The sequence below is a fragment of the Pistacia vera genome, unplaced genomic scaffold (genome assembly GCF_008641045.1).
Source record: "Pistacia vera cultivar Batoury unplaced genomic scaffold, PisVer_v2 Contig272, whole genome shotgun sequence".
Lineage (NCBI taxonomy): Eukaryota > Viridiplantae > Streptophyta > Magnoliopsida > Sapindales > Anacardiaceae > Pistacia > Pistacia vera.
Window position 1 is genome coordinate 1,557,078 of NW_022196082.1, and position 18,229 is coordinate 1,575,306.

At 35.2% G+C, this 18,229-nt stretch overlaps 1 protein-coding gene across 6 annotated transcripts; it reads right to left on the minus strand.

Moving 5' to 3' along the window:
- Nucleotides 1-7,757: 7,757 nt before the first annotated feature.
- Nucleotides 7,758-16,572, minus strand: LOC116133704 (uncharacterized protein At4g18490). 6 transcript variants are annotated; one of them, XM_031419391.1, is made up of 19 exons: nt 16,491-16,572; nt 15,863-15,986; nt 15,299-15,487; nt 15,086-15,220; nt 14,814-14,927; nt 14,529-14,666; nt 14,242-14,361; nt 13,182-13,319; nt 12,907-13,023; nt 12,253-12,369; nt 11,586-11,702; nt 10,640-10,819; nt 10,369-10,549; nt 10,141-10,208; nt 10,016-10,055; nt 9,697-9,873; nt 8,729-8,839; nt 8,558-8,640; nt 7,761-8,151 (listed from the first exon to the last, which is right to left on the minus strand). In XM_031419391.1, exons 1-18 carry the CDS (start codon nt 16,552-16,554, stop codon nt 8,584-8,586), a joined length of 2,187 nt encoding a protein of 728 aa, XP_031275251.1. In that variant the 5' UTR covers nt 16,555-16,572; the 3' UTR covers nt 7,761-8,151; nt 8,558-8,583. The 6 variants fall into 6 exon arrangements, 5 of the variants coding, with proteins under 5 accessions (XP_031275252.1, XP_031275250.1, XP_031275249.1 ...); XR_004128599.1 differs by having other exon boundaries at nt 7,759-8,151; nt 8,237-8,839; XM_031419390.1 differs by having other exon boundaries at nt 7,759-8,640.
- Nucleotides 16,573-18,229: the final 1,657 nt, after the last annotated feature.

The window sequence follows — 18,229 nt, forward strand, 5'->3', positions numbered from 1 at the left end:
ATTGTCCGTTGATATGACCTTTTCGACCAATCTGGCCTTTTTTCGGTCGAATCCACGATGGATCTTGCCGAAAAGTTTAAATCAACGCACTACTAGTTAGATCTAGCCGATAGTGCGTCATTATACACTTTCAACCACCTTCCAACAGTGGTGGCGGTCAAAATTTGGCAAATATGGGTAAGTGGGGTGTTTAGTTAATTTCTAAACTTTTTTTAGGTGTTTAGTTAGATTCAAACCTAGGGGGGTTAAAATAATTGAGTAAATAGAATAAGATTTTCAGATAGGAAACAAATGTGTATTTTAGGTAGGATAGGGATATGATAGTGCAAAAATATTGAAACAAATGCATACAGAACATTCAAGAAAAAGTCTACAGTAAACGACATGTTCCCACTTCCTAACCAGTTTCGTGAAATTGCAATTTCCACCTGGTTTTATAAATTCTAGATTCTTATTCTTAAATTAATAGAAAATTGTTTAATATAATACTAAAGGTAAAATGGCCATTGAACCCACCCATTCCAAACCACTACCACAATTGTCTCACCCCTCTCTCTCCCATATCGATTAACCACCTAGCATCACCTTACCACTGTCGCCTCCTCTTTTTCTTCTACCCATTCTTCTTCTTCTCATCTTTCCTACTTTCTTCTTCTTCCTCCTACTTTCTTTCTTTTTTCCTCTTTTTCCCTCTTCTCTCTTCTCAATAGGCTCCGAGGCAACTTGATTTGGCTGCCTAAAGGCCATCACGTTGTGGCCACAACCACAACGTGTGCCTTCATGTTGTGGCCACAACGTGATGGCCTTACAGCGGCCAAATCCAATAGCCTCAAGCCACCAAAGATGTAACAACTGCTGTAAACTAGAACATGCATGCATAATAATATAGAAAATGGCCCAAAACTTTCTTTTTATTATATGTACTAAGTCTTTTATACACAAAGAGCATTATTTACAAATGCCATTTAAAAGACAAAACAGGGAAACAATGTAGCTATTACTCCTCGCTTGCCGACGCCCCTCCGACTGTATTATCACCTAGATCTTGCATCCACAAGGAAAATGACAGGTGAGCACAAAATATGCTCATAAGTAACCCTCTATTTGTCTAACCCCTTAACTATTTTTCTGAATTCTTTCCTCACCACTTCTTTCCATTGTTTCCTACTAATGTCATGGCCTCATCTTACCGGGTACGGCCGGATGGCGTTCACACAGCGCCATCTCACTCTTCATGACTGTCGGTGGAGTTCCACAGCACCAACCCGCTCTTATGACTACCGAGTGGGATCACAAAGCACCTATCCGTTTCCATAACTATCGGGTAGAGATCCACAAGCACCTACCCTTTCTCATGACTTTCGGTGATGATCACAAAGCATCAACCCGTTTCTAATAACTATCGGGTGACGATCACAAAGCATCAACCCGTTTCTATAACTATCGGGTGACGATCACTAAGCATCAACCCTTTCTAAACTATCTGGTGACGATCACAAAGCATCAACCCGTTTCTAATAACTATCGGTGACGATCACAAAGCATCAACTCTTTCTAATAACTATCGGTGACGATCACAAAGCATCAACCCTTTCTAATAACTATCGGGTGACGATCACAAAGCCAACCATTTCTAATAACTATCGGGTGACGATCACAAAGCATCAACCCTTTCTAATAACTATCGGGTGACGATCACAAGGCATCTACCCTTTTTAATAACTTTCTCATTCACTCTACTCTAGTACTTCTCATTCCTCTCTACCCTTAGAGTAGTTGCATTCACAAGTCTCTACTCATAGAGCAAGTGCATACACAAAGTTTTCTACCTTTCCTAAGTCACTTCTCAATGCACAATTAATGCATATGGATGGTTCCATCTCCACTAATGCACTTATAAATGCCAACATGCAATGTTGCAAGAATTAAGGTCCACTACTCATACCCAAACCTCTATTAGGCATTTCATCAAACAACTCAAGTGCATAATAAAACTCTACTATAACAATAATTCTATGTCTTCTCTAACCATCCAAAATGGGAGAAAACTCCCTCGAATATTAAGAGTTATGGGAGTTTCTTAACCAATTGATACTAATTTGTTAGGTTCTTCTTTATGTGATTGAATATATTTCGAAACAACGGTGTAACCGGGCTCTTGGACAAAGGTTGATGTAGTACCTATGCGGCTTACGCTTAGCCACAACCAAGATTACCTAACACTTATTGTAAGTGTGGTGAATGTCATTAAACAATGTTACAAATGCAACATCATCTATTTTAATTTAACTTTAATATTGCATAATTTTTGTGAATTAGTTAGTGCTATGGTTTGGGAAATCACCTCAATTTCTAGGGGGTTTAAATCATAGTATTAGAAACAAGTAATTTCCTAATGAATCAATGTCAATGAAAATCTAAAAGTTTGAAGATTTAATCATGTTAAAGAATTTAAGCCGAGTGCCCAATGATGATGTTGTAAAGATGGCACTTATCTTTGTTTTAGAGCATTTCATGTTGAACAAACCTAACAAAAAGGTTATCGGGTTTGAGAAAGAATAAAGATAGGCTAACAAACAATTTTTACTAATTTTATCTCATAAATGCGACGTGATAATTTACAATTGGTTGGCTAGTATTTAGTCAAATGAGACCCATTGTTGAGCAAGTGGAATCCATTGCGAGCTATACAATTGAATTAATAAGAGAAAGTTTATGAGAAGTATTTGTAAACAAGTATTACTCTTTGAGAAATCATTTTGGGTAGATAATTTAAATTATTTTAACTTTTACAATAATTTGGAGAGCTGGATTGGGCCATTCTGGATAATTCTTTTGTTGGGCACTCGATTTTATAGGACATTGATAGGCTTAAAGATATAAAGGAACTTGTGACACCTTGGTGTAGATTCGGCCCAGTGCGGGTTCGGCCCAGCCTGGTCCTAAATTCAACCAGCCCTAGGCTTGGAAAATAAGGCCGAGGTATATCCAAGGCGACCCAGATGTACGATATTAAGTTTTACAAAATTCCAATAGCCTCCACATATAATTAAATTAAATTAAACCCCTTAAAAATTACAAACAACCCCTAAAAGTTCCAGAAAGTCCACATAAACTGCATCCTATTACCTTTTATGATATAAAATTGCAATAATATNTCGGAAGTTTGGCCGTTGTACAGATTCCGGCTATCACCGACGGTGGTTGCCGGAATCTGACAAGTTGGGTTGATGGGGGTGTTTTTGTTAATTTTTAAACTTTTTTTTCAGGGGGTATTTAGTGAAATTAATAACCTTATGGGGTTAAAATGTAATTAAAAAATATAGGGTAATATTTTGAGAATATTGTACCAAACGCTATTTGAAAAATAGGATCCAGAATAGGGATAAAAATATTAAACCAAACGCATACTTTGAGTTTTCGTTAAGGCCATAAATAGGTGAGTCCACTACTAAAACGGTGGGCCGCCACGTGTTTGTTTGTTTTTAACGGTTTCTCTTAGCAAATGGCTTAAAGTCATCAAACCCATATTTTTCAAAAACCACCTGACACAACTTTTATTTACAGAATACTTCAGTGTTTGTTTTAGTATTTTTTGATAGGGTTTTTGAAAAAGTAAAAGTTATGTGATTATTAAAAGGTAATATTTAAAAATTAATAAAAACATTCTTTTATATTTGTTAATTTATTAAACATCCTTGTAATAAAATATTAAAAATTAATAAAAACACCCTCACTTATCCATTAAATATCGACAGCTGGCTACTATCGTCGGAGTCACCGTATTGGTACACAACTGATTGGATCTGATCGATCGTGCGCTGATTGACTTTTTTCAGTCAAATCCATCGTGAATCTGGCTAGAAAAGACTAGATCTAACCGTGTTTGGTCGTCAACGACCATATCTTTGGCCAAGTGAAAGTTAAATAACCGCATTTCCACCCTTATTGAAACCAAAAGATATGGTCATCGTTGACGACTAACTACGACCAAAGACTTGGTTGTCAACAGCCAGATCTTTGGCCATAAATCTGGCCTTTTCCGGTTAGATCCACAATAGATCTTACTGGAAAAGGCTAGATCGACGCACTACCGGCCAGATCCAGTCGATAGTGCACCATTATACCAGATTCTGACCACCTTCCAGTAGTGATTGCCAGAATCTAGCAAATATGGGTGGTTGGGGGTGTTTTAGTTAATTTCTATACTTTTTTTAAGTGTTTAGTTAAATTAACAAACCTAAAGGGTTTAAAATAATTGAATAAAATAGAATAAGATTTTCAGAATAGGGAAACATATGTATATTTTAGATAGGATCGAGATAAGATAATGCAAAAATATTAAAACAAATGCACCCACAAGAACTTTCAAGAAAAAGTCTAGAGTAAACGACATGTTCCCACTTCCTAACCAAGGTTTCGTGAAATTGCAAGTTTCCACCTCTGGTTTTATAAATTCTAGATTCTTATTCTTAAATTAATAGAAAATTGTTTAATATAATAGTTAAAGGTAAAATGGTCATTGAACCCACCCCATTCCAAACCACCACCACAATCATCTCAGCCCTCTCTCTCCCATATTCAATTAACCACCTGGCATCATCTTACAACCGTCACCTCTTCTTTTTCTTCTACCCATTCTTCTTCTTCTCATCTTTTCCTTCTTTCTTTCTTCTCTTCCTCCTACTTTCTTTCTTTTTCCCTCTTCTTCCCTCTTCTCTCTTCTCGGAATAGGCTCCGAGGCAACTTGATTTGGCTGTCATAAGACCATCATGTTGTGGTTGTGGCCACAACATAAAGGCCATCACGTTGTGGTTGTGGACACAACGTGATGGCCTTACAGCGGCCAAATCCAATAGCCTCGAAGCCACCAAAAGACCATTGTCACTCCCTAGAAACCCACCCCAAACTGTCGTCATCATCCCCTAGAAACCCAGCGCAAACCACAATTGTTGTTACCCCCAACCTATGATTGCCCTTTTTTCCTTCTTCTCTTAACAAAACCTCAGTTTCATTTCTCTCTCCCAAGTACACTCCCACGTTTCCAATCTAAATCTAGGCTTATAGGTAAGTTTGTGGTGGGTTTGTAGTTAATTTTGTGGTGGTTTTAGGGTGTTCGTAGCTTGATTTGTGGTTATTTTTGAATGGGTTTGTAACTAAGTTTCTAATGGTTTTCGAGTGGGCTTGTGGCTGAATTTGTGATGGTTTGTGGCTGAATTTCTGAGTGATTTGGTGGTGGTTGTTTGGTGGCGACAAGGCTGACTTTGGGGTTTAAAGGGATTATGATGGTGGTGACTCATTATTTTAAAAACTGGACCGGAGGACAAACCGCTCTGATGGCCTGGTCACGATTCAACCGGTCCAATCAGTTGGATCGTCGGTTGAACCGATGGTTTGATAGGTTTAAAATCTAACAAAAACCTCCTAATAATTACCATCAGACCTTATAGGTTTGAAATCTAGCAAACACAACCCTGGCTAAATGCAAATCGATGATCGATTGGGAGAGCAGCGGCGACACACCAGAGAGGGTAGATCAGATGATGGGGAGGGCGAATCGGCAGCTAGCAAGTAGAGGCATCGCCGAAAAATGGCAGATCGATGGTGGAAGTCACTGGTCGCGGTTGCTTTTTTTGGTGAGATGACAGGATCTTCGTGAACGACACAAGGGAGCTTGGGAGAAGGTAGATCGGTGGCTAAGGAAGCCTGTCGATGTCTGAGCGCCTCAAAGGTGGACGACGAAACGTCACACGACAGCTGGAGATGAAGCTTGACAGCGCCGGAGAAAGTTAGAACTCAGAAGGTGGTTTCCAACAATAAGAGAAGGTGGAAGGCCTCTGAAAAAGGGGAGGTTATTGCCGATTTGCATTTGGCCAGAGGGTGTGTTTGCTAAATTTGAAACCTTCAGGGACTGATGATAATAATCAAAGGTGTGTTTATTATATTTTAAACTTCAAATAGTTAAAAAGAGTGACCCGACCTAGAGAAGGCCCCGGGTCCCGGTCCAACCGATTGGACCAACCGGTCCGGTCCAGTTTTTAAAATAGTGTGGTGACTTTGAGGTTTCGGTTGTGATGGTGATGGTGAAGGTGTCTGGGTGGTGATGAAATAAAATATCAAAGACAGTATAATAATAACACCCTCTGTAACTGTGTTAGAAGTCAAAATTCCTTAACAATGTTAATTTAAAAGTGAGACTCTTGAATTTATAAAACCAAAGGTAAAAACTTGTCATTTCATATAACCTTTGATGGGAACACGTCGCTTACTCAAAGTTTAAAATACCCTTGGAAACCTCTGTATAAATACCAAAAACAAAAGAAAAAGAAAACCAAAATTATAAATTATAAATTATAATTTTCATGTATTTGAAGAATTTTTGAGAAGAATGTTAAATTTAATTAATATTTTACACTTTAATAAAATAAAATAAGAGATGCTGTTGATAAAAATGGTGGGGCCAAAAAACAAGACCCATACTACATTTATGAGACACCCAAAATCATTGAGTAAGACTTGTTTTACATACAAAGCGAATTGGACCTAAAGCTAAGGTACTGAGTTATACACACTAGCGGGCTAAGTCGCACCAAAACACCATTTTATGCAAACCTTTGCAACATTCTCCAGCAATAACATATGAACATGTCACATACTGCATCTAAAATATTATAAGATTCAAAAGAAATCAACAAATTTGGAATTTTTCTCTCAAAATCCAAATACATATATTTTTGTAAGGCAATTTTAAGACTTCAAATTCGATTGCTATAGCTTCTGAAAAGCTCAAACCTGTTGATAGCTATTACGACACACAAACTCGTATCCAAATCAAGAACTGCCTCGCTTGATTGGTAGAGATTTGCTCCTCTACCAAAGACCAAAATATCGATAATTTTTTTTTTTTTTTCATCTCTCTAGAATAAATGGGTTGACTTCTAAATTGAAAACAAATACATACAGAAATTACAGATAAAAAGACAATCTGAAGTTCCAAAATTGAAATAATGAAATAACTTGTAACATTTTAATCGGTATATGGTGTGACTTATGTGCATTACACAAAGAAAAAAGGCTATCTGAGCTTTCTACTGGAATAAACCAAATGGGACTCCTTGCACATTGAATCAAGATCTAGGTGGACTCCCCTCTTTCGGCATTTGGCTTGAAAAGAAACATGAGAGGTTGAATTGTGTGAAGCTGAAGTTGAATCTGCTAGCGAATCCAAGAGGTTGGTGATGTCCTCAAGTGGATATCTGATTCTTAATTTGTTGGAGGTAGAGGAAGATTGAGACAGCTCAAGAACTGGTATGGGCTGCTTTGAAGAGAAAGGACTAATATTTTCTTTGCTATCATATTCACAAAGAGAGAGCACGGCCATTGTAATTTGTAAGAGAGAGACTGAAAGTAGAGATGCGGAATGAGAGCGACAAGAAGAGGTATATGTAATGGTGGATTTTGGAGGGGAAACAGGAGATGAAAAATTCGAGTTAATTTTGTTATGTTTCCTGGGTTTTGATTTTCACGGAGGGAGGCAAAAGTTTTTTTTTTATTTCTTCTTATTTTGAATTCTGCGCCTTTTTCTGCCGCTAATTGGGTATACGAGGGAGGGAGTTTAAAATTTCAATTTGGTGGAAGGTCAGAAAACTAGATTTCAATAAGAGTTAAAAAAGAAGCGGACTTTGGACTTGAGAGTTGAGAGTTGAGAGATTAAAAAATTTAAAATTTAAAATTTAACTAAATCCTGTCAGGAGTACCAACCTAAGGTTGAATTGTTTGGAAATCATCACTCCAGATCCCAACTTGAGAATTGACATATGGCCTACTGTTTATTTAGAATTATGATATCCAACATCAACTTTACAGTCATTTCATTAGAGGCATGCCATAAAAAAAGGGCAAGAAAGATTACACCATTTCGATATTGCTATGGAAAAGCCAAACTAGGTGCTGCCTTGGACCAACTCAAAGTGCAAACTCAACTCGTATTCGTGGGGGCACTTGAAACTTCCTCTTCCTCATGCCTGAATTAATCCATTTCTTGGCTCACAACGAAGAACGGTCAACTACTCTTATGTTAAGGCTAAGCTGAACCAACACAGTCCTTATTGCGTTCCTAATGTTATGTTGAATTTAGAAACTGCTTGAAAGCTGAGATAAATGTGGGGTTAGTATCACCATAATGCCATTACTTTAAAACATAATAAATCATAGTGAATTGATGGGGATGTTTGACCTGTATTTATATACCGAGTGAAATTTTCCAACTTGTCCCTTCATTGGTTATTTAATCCTGGAAGATTTTAAACACAAGTAATAAGGCTCAAGCACCAGCCTTGTAAGGACTTGACCAGCGGGGCATGAGTTGAATAATATGTAAAAGAAGAAAACTAAAATATTGAAGTAAAACCTATAAAACAGTAGCTCTCAAAGAAATATTCCTATGATAGAAATTGCAGCAGCAAAGCAAACATATATTCTATCCCTAAAATTTGCATGGCATGAGAAATTATCAACTGACTTGAAATGAATCTCTGAGAGAGAAAGAGAGAGGCACCATTGTAGAACTATTGTCCCCAATCATCATGTTGGGATTTCCTTGCACATTAATTCTGTGGCAAACTTCTGAACCATGCGAATGTTTTCAATTGTGAAGGTGCAACATCTTCATTCCAAAAATAAATTCCAAAGGAAAAAATATAATCAACAAAGAAAATTGGAAGGATATCTTCTCTTCATAGATTGGATGATTCAGCATGAGTAGATTATTGTTGTTCACAATAGTTCGCACCAATATTTCTTTGGCTTCCTCATGTTTCTTCTTCAGCATGTTGCATATCTGCAGAAAGAAACTCATACTAGCTGTAAATCTTGATATTTAAAATAACCCCATTTTTATGGACAATCAATCATTTGCAAATCATCTAACAGTTTGGAAAGCACAACTCATTAGGACTTATTGCTTAGAATAATTTGCATAATTGTAAACCTTCCATCTTGTTTCACAACTAAGCAGGGAATTCTCCCTGACTGCCTACATTCTGAGCTCCCCTATTTTCCTCTATACTGGAGAAACAGAATCATCCATATCACACACAAAAGTGGACTTATCTTTGCTGAGGAAGAACTACAACAATTGCCAGCTAATATGAACCAACCACAGGAGTTATAAAGTTGACTCAGAATTAATTTATCGGAAGCTAATTCATTCTTCAGCAGGCCTTGAAACCATGAAATTGATTCATTTTCAGTACCAGACCCTGTCATCCATTTAAAACCATGAATTGGATGGTAATGTGGTTAATACATAATAGAATCACTGTGTTCTGAGATTCAATTGATTGGATGATTGAAAGCAAGGACGAAAAACAAATGTTCCATATAACAAAAGGGATAGCAAAGATACGTCATTTAAGGAATTTGCATGTTCCCACACTTAAACGTTGAGTTAAACCACTGTTACTGCAGGTTCAACCTACATATTTCACTGTTAAAGATAATGATTCCATGCAGTAACATGTTCCACTTATTCCGACTGTGGGTCTCTTAGTCATCGTGACTTTCTGCTAGCATGATTTTTAAGTACAAAGATTTTTAGTTATTTAACATGTTACGGACATGTGCAGTTGTTTCATAAGCTTTATGAGATAAATCATGAACGACTAAGTAGCAAACAGAACATCTATGGTCACTTACATCCTCAAGCTCTTTTGAGTAAGCTTCTGCCTTTTCCACATTTCCATCATCTTCCATGACCAATGAAATTTCTAGTTCAGTCATCCTGAAATCCCTAGCAACTTCAAGTCTAGGGCGTGTATGTCCATGGAGAACATTCTTGGCCTCATTTGGTCCTTGACTCTCATGCTTCCAGACCTAGTCAAACGTAAAGGTAAGGGAAGTTAGATACTTGGATATTTGTAAGCATCAGACATCAACCTAATCCATGTTCCACATAAATTTTATAGTCATCATTTTTCATTGATGTATTGAGCCACAAGCTTTCTTGGTAAGATACCTCTCCTTCAGTAACTCCTCCCAGAGTTTCTTTCAACTTCCTGCAGGTTGTAAGGATTATATTATTCCAGCACACTCCCAGTATTTTGACTTAGAAGATATGTATGATCAAAAGTATTACGTAACCTGCTTTCCTTTGGTGATTCAGAGAGACGTTTAAGGGACTTCAAGGACACTAAATCTGCATTTGATTCCTACAAATAGCACCATATGAACATTGGAGAAATGTCACAATAATGTTACAGATATTATAGGACAGAATCTGTGGGATCAAAAGCAAAACTGCACATATAACACTTGTTTATAAACTTAATAATTTATAACATCACTTGGTGAACTTGAAATTTGAGATACCTCAATCTTTTTCCGCTTCAAGGATGGTGTTACAGGATTTTGTTTCTTAATGCCACCAACAAGATGAGCTATAGTGGATGGTGTAATTCCTGGAAGTTTTACCGTCTGTCCCGGGTTTCTAAATGAACTACTTTGCCTCAAAACTGTAGAATTTGGCATATCTTTGTTTCCTCCTATAGTCCTGTGTTCAGAGGGGTGCAGTAATTTGAAAGATTCACGAATATATAATAATAGAAATTAAATAAGAATTTGTACTGTACTGGCTTCAAACCTCAAATCTTTCAAGGCAGAAAGATTGGATGTCCTCTTTACAGTTTTAAGCCCTTCAACAGAAACATTCTTCAGGTTCTGGATAGAGCGCGTGCTTGAAACAGCAAATTTTGAATTTCCACTCGCCTGGATACTTAGCTTAAGTTGACTTTGATTTAAACCAGCCGGATTTAGATGAAAACTGACATGATATTTCCACACCATCACAATAGCTTATCATCTCAACATGATGTTTCCCAAAAGATTAAATGGCATAAATAACTTACCACATAGCATTACCATATAGTACATATGAAACTGATTTTCATGTTTAACACAAAATAAATATAAGAAAAAATAATGGTAAAAAAAACTATTTTTCTGAAGTTCTAAATTAGTAAGGAGCAGTTAGAAGCAAATAAGTGATAGAATGAATAGAAAATGGTCATGATTATACCATAACATCCCAAACAAATTTATGATAAGCTATATTGAATTTTTAAGTGATGCATGTCTTAAATAAAACCATATCTTCCAAAGAGATGGAGAAAAAGAAATCATTATCCCAAAAACAAGTAAAGAATTTGTGACATTAAGCCGGAGGAAACTCTATCCAATAATTATCAATGTCAAATTACAAGACAGCCAAAGTGGTCTGCTAAATTCCTGAATGTCTATATCATAATGTACCATATCATGCTATTTAATTAAGCTAAATAATTTCATTTTTAGTAAAACTATAGAAGGAATTATATAAAGAAGTCCATAAGAAATTATAGATTTTTTTTTTTTTTTTTGGAAAGTCAAGTACCCAATGCTTTTTTTTAATTATAAACTTTCTCGATAATATACTTATTGTGGATTATAACATAGGTTTGATACCAAGTAAAAATAAGAAATCTGAAGTGTAACTAAGAGAAAAAATCAACAAGAAAAAAGTTAGTATCTCAGATTTATAAATGACTTACCCTGACTTTTTTTCACTTTTTAGCTTAACTGGTTCTCCTGTTTTTGCTTGTTTATCTTGTGGTTTTATATTAACAATTTTGCTAAAGTATTGTACTCCATCATCATTGGTAACCTCCCTGTTGCAAATATCATAAGACAGAGTCATTTGAGTGTTAATGATTGTTGGTTCTAAACTTATATGATCAATTTTATGATTTTCTATTGCAAAAATGTGGGTAATGTATGCATTAGTTTAGAGAAAATCTTCTGGAAAGAAAAGAAAATAAAATCAATAATTCAAAAATAAGTAAGAAATCTGTTACATAAAATGAGAAGAAACTGTATTAAAGTCAATTTCAAATTTATGAAGACAGTTGTCTCAATCACATGGTTTAAACCCAACCTATTGTCATAATATATCATATAATGCTATTTAATGAAGCTAAATGACTTAATTTTGAATGGAATGTAGAATGCATTGTGACAAGAATGCCAGGAGACATTCTCAATTTTTCCCTCTGATGAAAGCTAATATCCCAATGCTTCTTATATTAAAAACTTTCATGATCGTGTACTTACTCTCAATTATTAAACAGCTCAATGCAAAGTAAAATATTAGAAATCTAAAGGGTTATGTAAAAAAAATGAAAAAGAAAAAAATATGTATCTCAGATAGAGATGCTTTACCCTGAGTTCTTTTCACTTCTTAGCTTAGCCGATTCTCCTGTTTTTACTTCTGTGTACTGCGGCCTTGAATTACCAACTTTGCCACAATTTTGTCCACCATCAGCATTGATAGCCTCTCTGTTGCAAATTGCATTAAACGGTATTATTTCAATCTTAATAATTGTTGGTTCGGAACTTACATTATCACACGATTTGCTATTGTAAATATATGAGTAATATATATCTAAAATAAATGAAAATCGTTCATAAAGAAAAGAAAATTAAATCAATATCCCAAAAACAAGCAAAAACTATGTTAGGTCAAGTGGGAGGAAACTCTTAAAATTAATAAATGTTAAATTTATGGAGACAGTGATCTGAGACATGGTCCAAACCCTGCATATTATGTCATAATATACCATGTTATGGTATTTAATGAATCTAAATAATTTAATTTTTAGTGTTAGAAGGCATTATATCAAGGAGTTCAGAAGACAGCCTAGACTTTTTCTTTTCGATGAAAGCCGAGAATCCCATTGCTTAGTTTTTCACCATAAATTTTATGATCATATCTTAACTCTAGATTACTTGAGTTTAATACCAAGCCAAATATAAAATGTGAAGTAAAAAAATGACAAAGAAGAAAAATTACAACCTCGGATATAGATGCCTTACCCTAAACTCTTTTTAATTCTCAGCGTAACTGGTTCTCCTATTGCTGCTTCTTTTTCCTGTAGTATTGAATTAACTACTTTGCTCTCACTTTGTACACCATCAGGATTGATAACCTCTCTGTTGCAAAATGCATAAGACTGTGTCAGTTGAGTACTAGTAAGTGTTGGCTCTGAACTTAAAGGATCAAAACTAGTTCATCAGAGACAAAAGTCCAAGTGAATGTCAAGACATAGAAGCTTTTGACATAAAATAATTTCCAAGAATAGTTACCTCACCTGATATTACTAAGACATTTAACATTCTTTTCACTTCCCAGAGAAACAGGTTCCTCTTTTGTTAATTCTTTGGAGTGTGACTTTGAAATAACCAATTTGTCATTAATTTGCACATCATCATTAGTATTGAAGCCCTCTCTGTAAAAGTTGAAAAAAGAAAATTTTGAGATTAACATACCAGAGATACATGAAAAACACCACCAAGCTGAAAATTATAGGCATTTATCCAATGTTATCAAACTTACATATAATAACCAAATTTACTGCTGGACTGAAATATAAACAAAAATAAAATTATTCTGTTCCAAGTTACTGTTGGGGATAAAAATCTACTGATGTCATGAACATGAAATCAGCAAGATTTAACATGACTAATGATACCAGAGCAGAACTCTATTACTAACAAAACACCATGAATAAAAGATGACATAAGTTACTTGACCTAAAATGTTAGAAGGAAAGAGCTTCTGTTCATCACATATTCATGTACCAACTGGATGCTATAAAAGAAGAGTTTTAAGGGAAAAGGAGGAAGAGACGCAAAATCTGATTTGAGGATTAAGGCAGCAAGCTTGAAGGGAAGCTAAGCAGTAGCACTTTGGGATGACTAAATGAGATTTGTTAAACAAATTTTCTCATGTCTATCTTCTACATCTCACACCAAATAAGCCAAGCTAAAACTTCTAGTTTATCAAGAAGACAACTTCCTGAAACAAAACATACATCTTAATCAAGTGACTTACTTGATGACAGATTTATGTCACAAGGTTTACTATAATTTTGCATCCTCGTGCTACCCAAAGCAATTGACCAAAAGTGAAACTTAAACCTCTTGGCATGTAAGGAAGATACCAGATTGGATACCTGAAAGGGTATCGAGGTTTCACTTGGGAAATGATCAACCACTAACCTAAATTATAGTTGAAAGCAACATACATATCACTAAATATTTTACTGGTTCTTAACTTGCAAGCTCTAATCAAACTTTGGTTTAAATATTAGAAGATTTAACACTGAAATAAAAAACAAATGATAAAATTTAAAAGTGTAGATGCCTCACCTAGTGCTTGTTTCACTTCTCAGCTTAAAAGGTTCCCCTTCTGCTACTTGTTTATCTTTTGGGCTTACATCTCCAACCATTTTGCTCTCATTCTGTACACTATCAGACTCAACATCCTCCCTAATGAAGGTTGTACAGAAAATGTCATCTGAGCATCAGTAATGGTTCTGATTTTATAGGTTATTATAAGTGTATTATCTAATTTAGTTCTGTTGGAACAAATTTAAACACCATGTCAAAAATATAAACTTTTGGTATGAGATAGTTTCCGGGAATAAATGTATCACCTGACATCATTGAGATTCTTCATGTTGTTATCATTTCTAAGCAAACCATGTTCACCCTCTGTTGACTCTTTGGTAATTGACTTTGAATTACCCACGAATTCGCTCCCAATTTGGACATCACTGGCAGGAAGATCCTCCCTGTTGAAAGCCAAGTGTACCAACAATTAATTTACTGAATCTAAACCTCCATAATCTAATTAGTTTCAGGAATAAGGAAGTTTCCAACTCCAAGTAATTATAAAAACCAAAATGTAATGAACTAATGCCCAAGTATAGACATATCACCCAATATTATTTTGACTTCCTAGAGTATCAGGTTCCTGTTCTGTCACTTGCTCATCTTGACGCCTTAAATCACCATCCAGTTTGCTCTCATTTTTCCCACCATTGAACTCCTCCCTATTGCAGAGTGCATAGGAAACTGTCATTTGAGCAATATCAATGGCTCTATTTATTGATTCTAAAGTTATATGATCTATTTCCACAGGACCAGATTTTGACACATCATAAAGTAGAGCCTTTTGGCATTAAATGGTCTCCATGCACAGATTTCTCACCCGGTAGAACAAAGGTTGTTGATATTCTTTTCATTCCTCAGCAAAATAGGTTCGTCATCTGGTAGTTCTCTGAAAGGTGACTTTGAATTACCTACAAATTTTCTCCCAGTTTTTGTATCCTTTGCAAAGTCCTCACTGGTATAGAATTCAGTACATTACAGTTATACATCTGAAGCTTCAAGGAGCATCTTAATAAGGATTCAGTCCTCTTACTCATTGAAATCAAAAGAGAAGTTGAAGAAGTCTCTTTTTCCTTGATGATTTCCAGAGGAACAGTCATCTTCAGCTCTTTCCTTGGCTTTTGCATTCTTTGTTGATGGGCATGAAAAATCAAGATCTGGCATGTCCACTTTAAATGATGATAACTTGTCAAAATCACCATCTAAATTAAAATCCATATCCCTGGAATAATAAAAAATAAAAATAAAAAGTTCCATCATCGTTTTCTGGCCACTGGAGATTCATGCATGATTCTACAATCTATCAACTGGATTGATTACTGAGAATTTTGTCTTGTGAGATATAGTTTGCTAAGCACGGCACACTGTGATCACAGAAAATGTCAGGGAAAGGGACCATGTGCAATATGCAACACAGAGTTAGAGACAACGAGTATTGGTGAAATAATGAAAATTTAATCAAGAGTTTAATGTACTTTACACTCGAGTCAGAGTAAAGAGACCACATTCAGCAGAACAAAGATTTACCATGAGAAATCACTCTTGGGAACAATAGCACAATAAGATTGTAAAATCTTAAAACTATATCAGCACTCACAGTTTGTCAAAGTCAAATTTTTTCTTTCCATTTGAAACTGTGTCAAAGCCAAAATCCATGGCATCATCTTCTGTCACTGACATTGATTTCCAGGAGCTGAGGAAGTCCTTTCCAATCTCCTCATCTGTTATAAGGGTAATACGATCAAAATATATAAATAAAATATAACTAGAAAGAAATAAGACTCAAGAAATTTTCCTATAGTGTTATGCAACATTTCAGGATTTCAAGCATTGAAGATACAGGTTGGCTGGCCAACAACATGCAGTCTTCATGAGACCTGGTGACTCAAATAGACCAGTGTAACAAGTTGGCTATGCCAAGCTCAAGGTAAAGTGGTATGAGAATGGGTGTAATTAAAAGTTTAGATATACAGTTGGTCCTTCATTCTCTAGTTTCCCCAGCATTTGCAGCAATTAGTCATACACTTTTTCAGATTTTTCTCCACTTTTGATAATATTTTTACTACTGTTATGTGTCAATTGAAGCCTGAGCTGCATATCAATATGCTTAAAATGACAAATTCATTATGAAATGAATATATGCACCACCTCAACCATTTTATTTCCTATTACTATCATCTCCAAAATTATGGATGAAAAATCAGTGAAAGGAAGAAAGACAGTACCTAGAAGTGATTTTTTCTCTTTAACAGTAGCAGAGGCAGAATTTTTGTCACGCATGTCTGCCATTTGCAGTTAATCTTATGTTTAGAGTACTGCATACAACCAAAACAGTATCAGATACTCAAATTTGGATCTGAAAGAGATGGCACTTTTAACACCATTTAATTACACAGATTGAAATGAAAAAATATTTTGACAAAGCTGCATTAAAATCAAAGAATCAGAGAAAAAACTAGACATAATGTCTGACAGTTAAAAACATGATAGACTTCATCAAGTGACAGCATGACTAAGATATAGAGTTATGAAAAAAAGCTGCGAATGATAATTCATTTTTAAATCAAATAGAAGATAAAGTCCATTGTCCACAAGTTCCGCAATATGCCAAACCAGTGAATACCAAATATACACTCGGCAAGACAAGATAGATGGATTAATAAATGGACGAACTAAAAGATGAGCAACTAAAAACTAATTCTCTTATTGTGCAGAAGCATTATATTTAGAAGCCTGCCTCGACAGGTAGAAAGTCAAGGGAGAAAATCTTTGAAACTGATTAAATTTAAAAAGCAAGCAACAAAGAGCTCAAGTTTTTAATTAGTCAAATAAAACTGCACAAAATTTGATAACCTCTTCAGTAACGGTAAAATCAAATAACGTAACTGACGGTACAAAGGTCAAATTGATAGAAGTTTTACATCAAATTAACTGGTAGACAAAATCATCACCTACATTTAACAAAACATGGGCAACAAATACTATAAAATCATATTGTGCGAAGGAGAATCTAATTCTCAGAAAGATTAAAGCAAGCTTAAAAGAAACCAAACTGATTCCGTTGCCAAAACTAAATGAAACTTGAAATGTGAATCTATTTCTAGCGAGAGTCTAATTAAGCGAAGTGCACATAAGAACAGACATCAGAATCCTAGATTTTACCCAAAAACAGACGGTAAATGTTTTGAAACCCTAAAATTTCCAAATCCACTGGTCAAATGTGTGCTCGTATGCGTGGGAGAAGGAGTGAGAGAGGCTTTGCCTGTTTTTCTAGCGCAGGAGATGAAAGAAGTGTCGCTGTTTGGTTCCCGGGAATATTGTGAGGGAAATTTCTGATGAGGAAGGAAAAGTACTTTCTGGAATTTTGTTTTTCTGCTGGAAAGTGTTTGAATTTGAATTTATATCATGGTAACTTGGAAAAGGCGGGAGGGACTGGTGAAGGACGAATAATAAGTTAATAACACGTGGATAAAATGGGTAATACTAGGATAACAAATCCTCTTATTAATTTATTGTTCGGCTTACTATGAGTTCCATCTGACTAATTACAAATTGACCAATTAAAAATTGTTATGTCGTATTTGTGAGAGAAAATTTGTGAAAAAAATTTACCGATATGATTTTATCCAGATACAATATATTCACCTCCTAATCTTTTGTAAATGTCCAGTGCAAAGCGCAACCTCATTTCTTTGCAGAGAACAGGATCATCGGATAACAAGCTATAGCAATATGTTATAAAATTAGATACTATCAATTAGGGGATTTTTTTTTTTTCATAAACTTATATATATATATAAGTTTATGAAAAAAAAAATCCCCTATATATATATTAAAAATAAACTTAAAGAAAAAACCAAAAAAATTGTTAACTATTTATAAATTTACCAGGAAAAAAAAAATCTAAAAGTTACAAGTAATATATATATATATCATGTAGGTTATTCGCCATATGATACATTTT

Excerpts from the sequence above, each read along its gene's own strand:
- LOC116133704 (XM_031419389.1), bottom strand. The coding sequence starts at position 16,554 with ATGGCAGACATGCGTGACAAAAATTCTGCCTCTGCTACTGTTAAAGAG. Across the intron at positions 14,928-15,085 it reads AACAACCTTTGTTCTACCGG|GGAGGAGTTCAATGGTGGGA; the intron begins GTGAGAAATCTG and ends ACTCTGCAATAG. Across the intron at positions 10,550-10,639 it reads TCTGCCTTGAAAGATTTGAG|GACTATAGGAGGAAACAAAG; the intron begins GTTTGAAGCCAG and ends CTCTGAACACAG.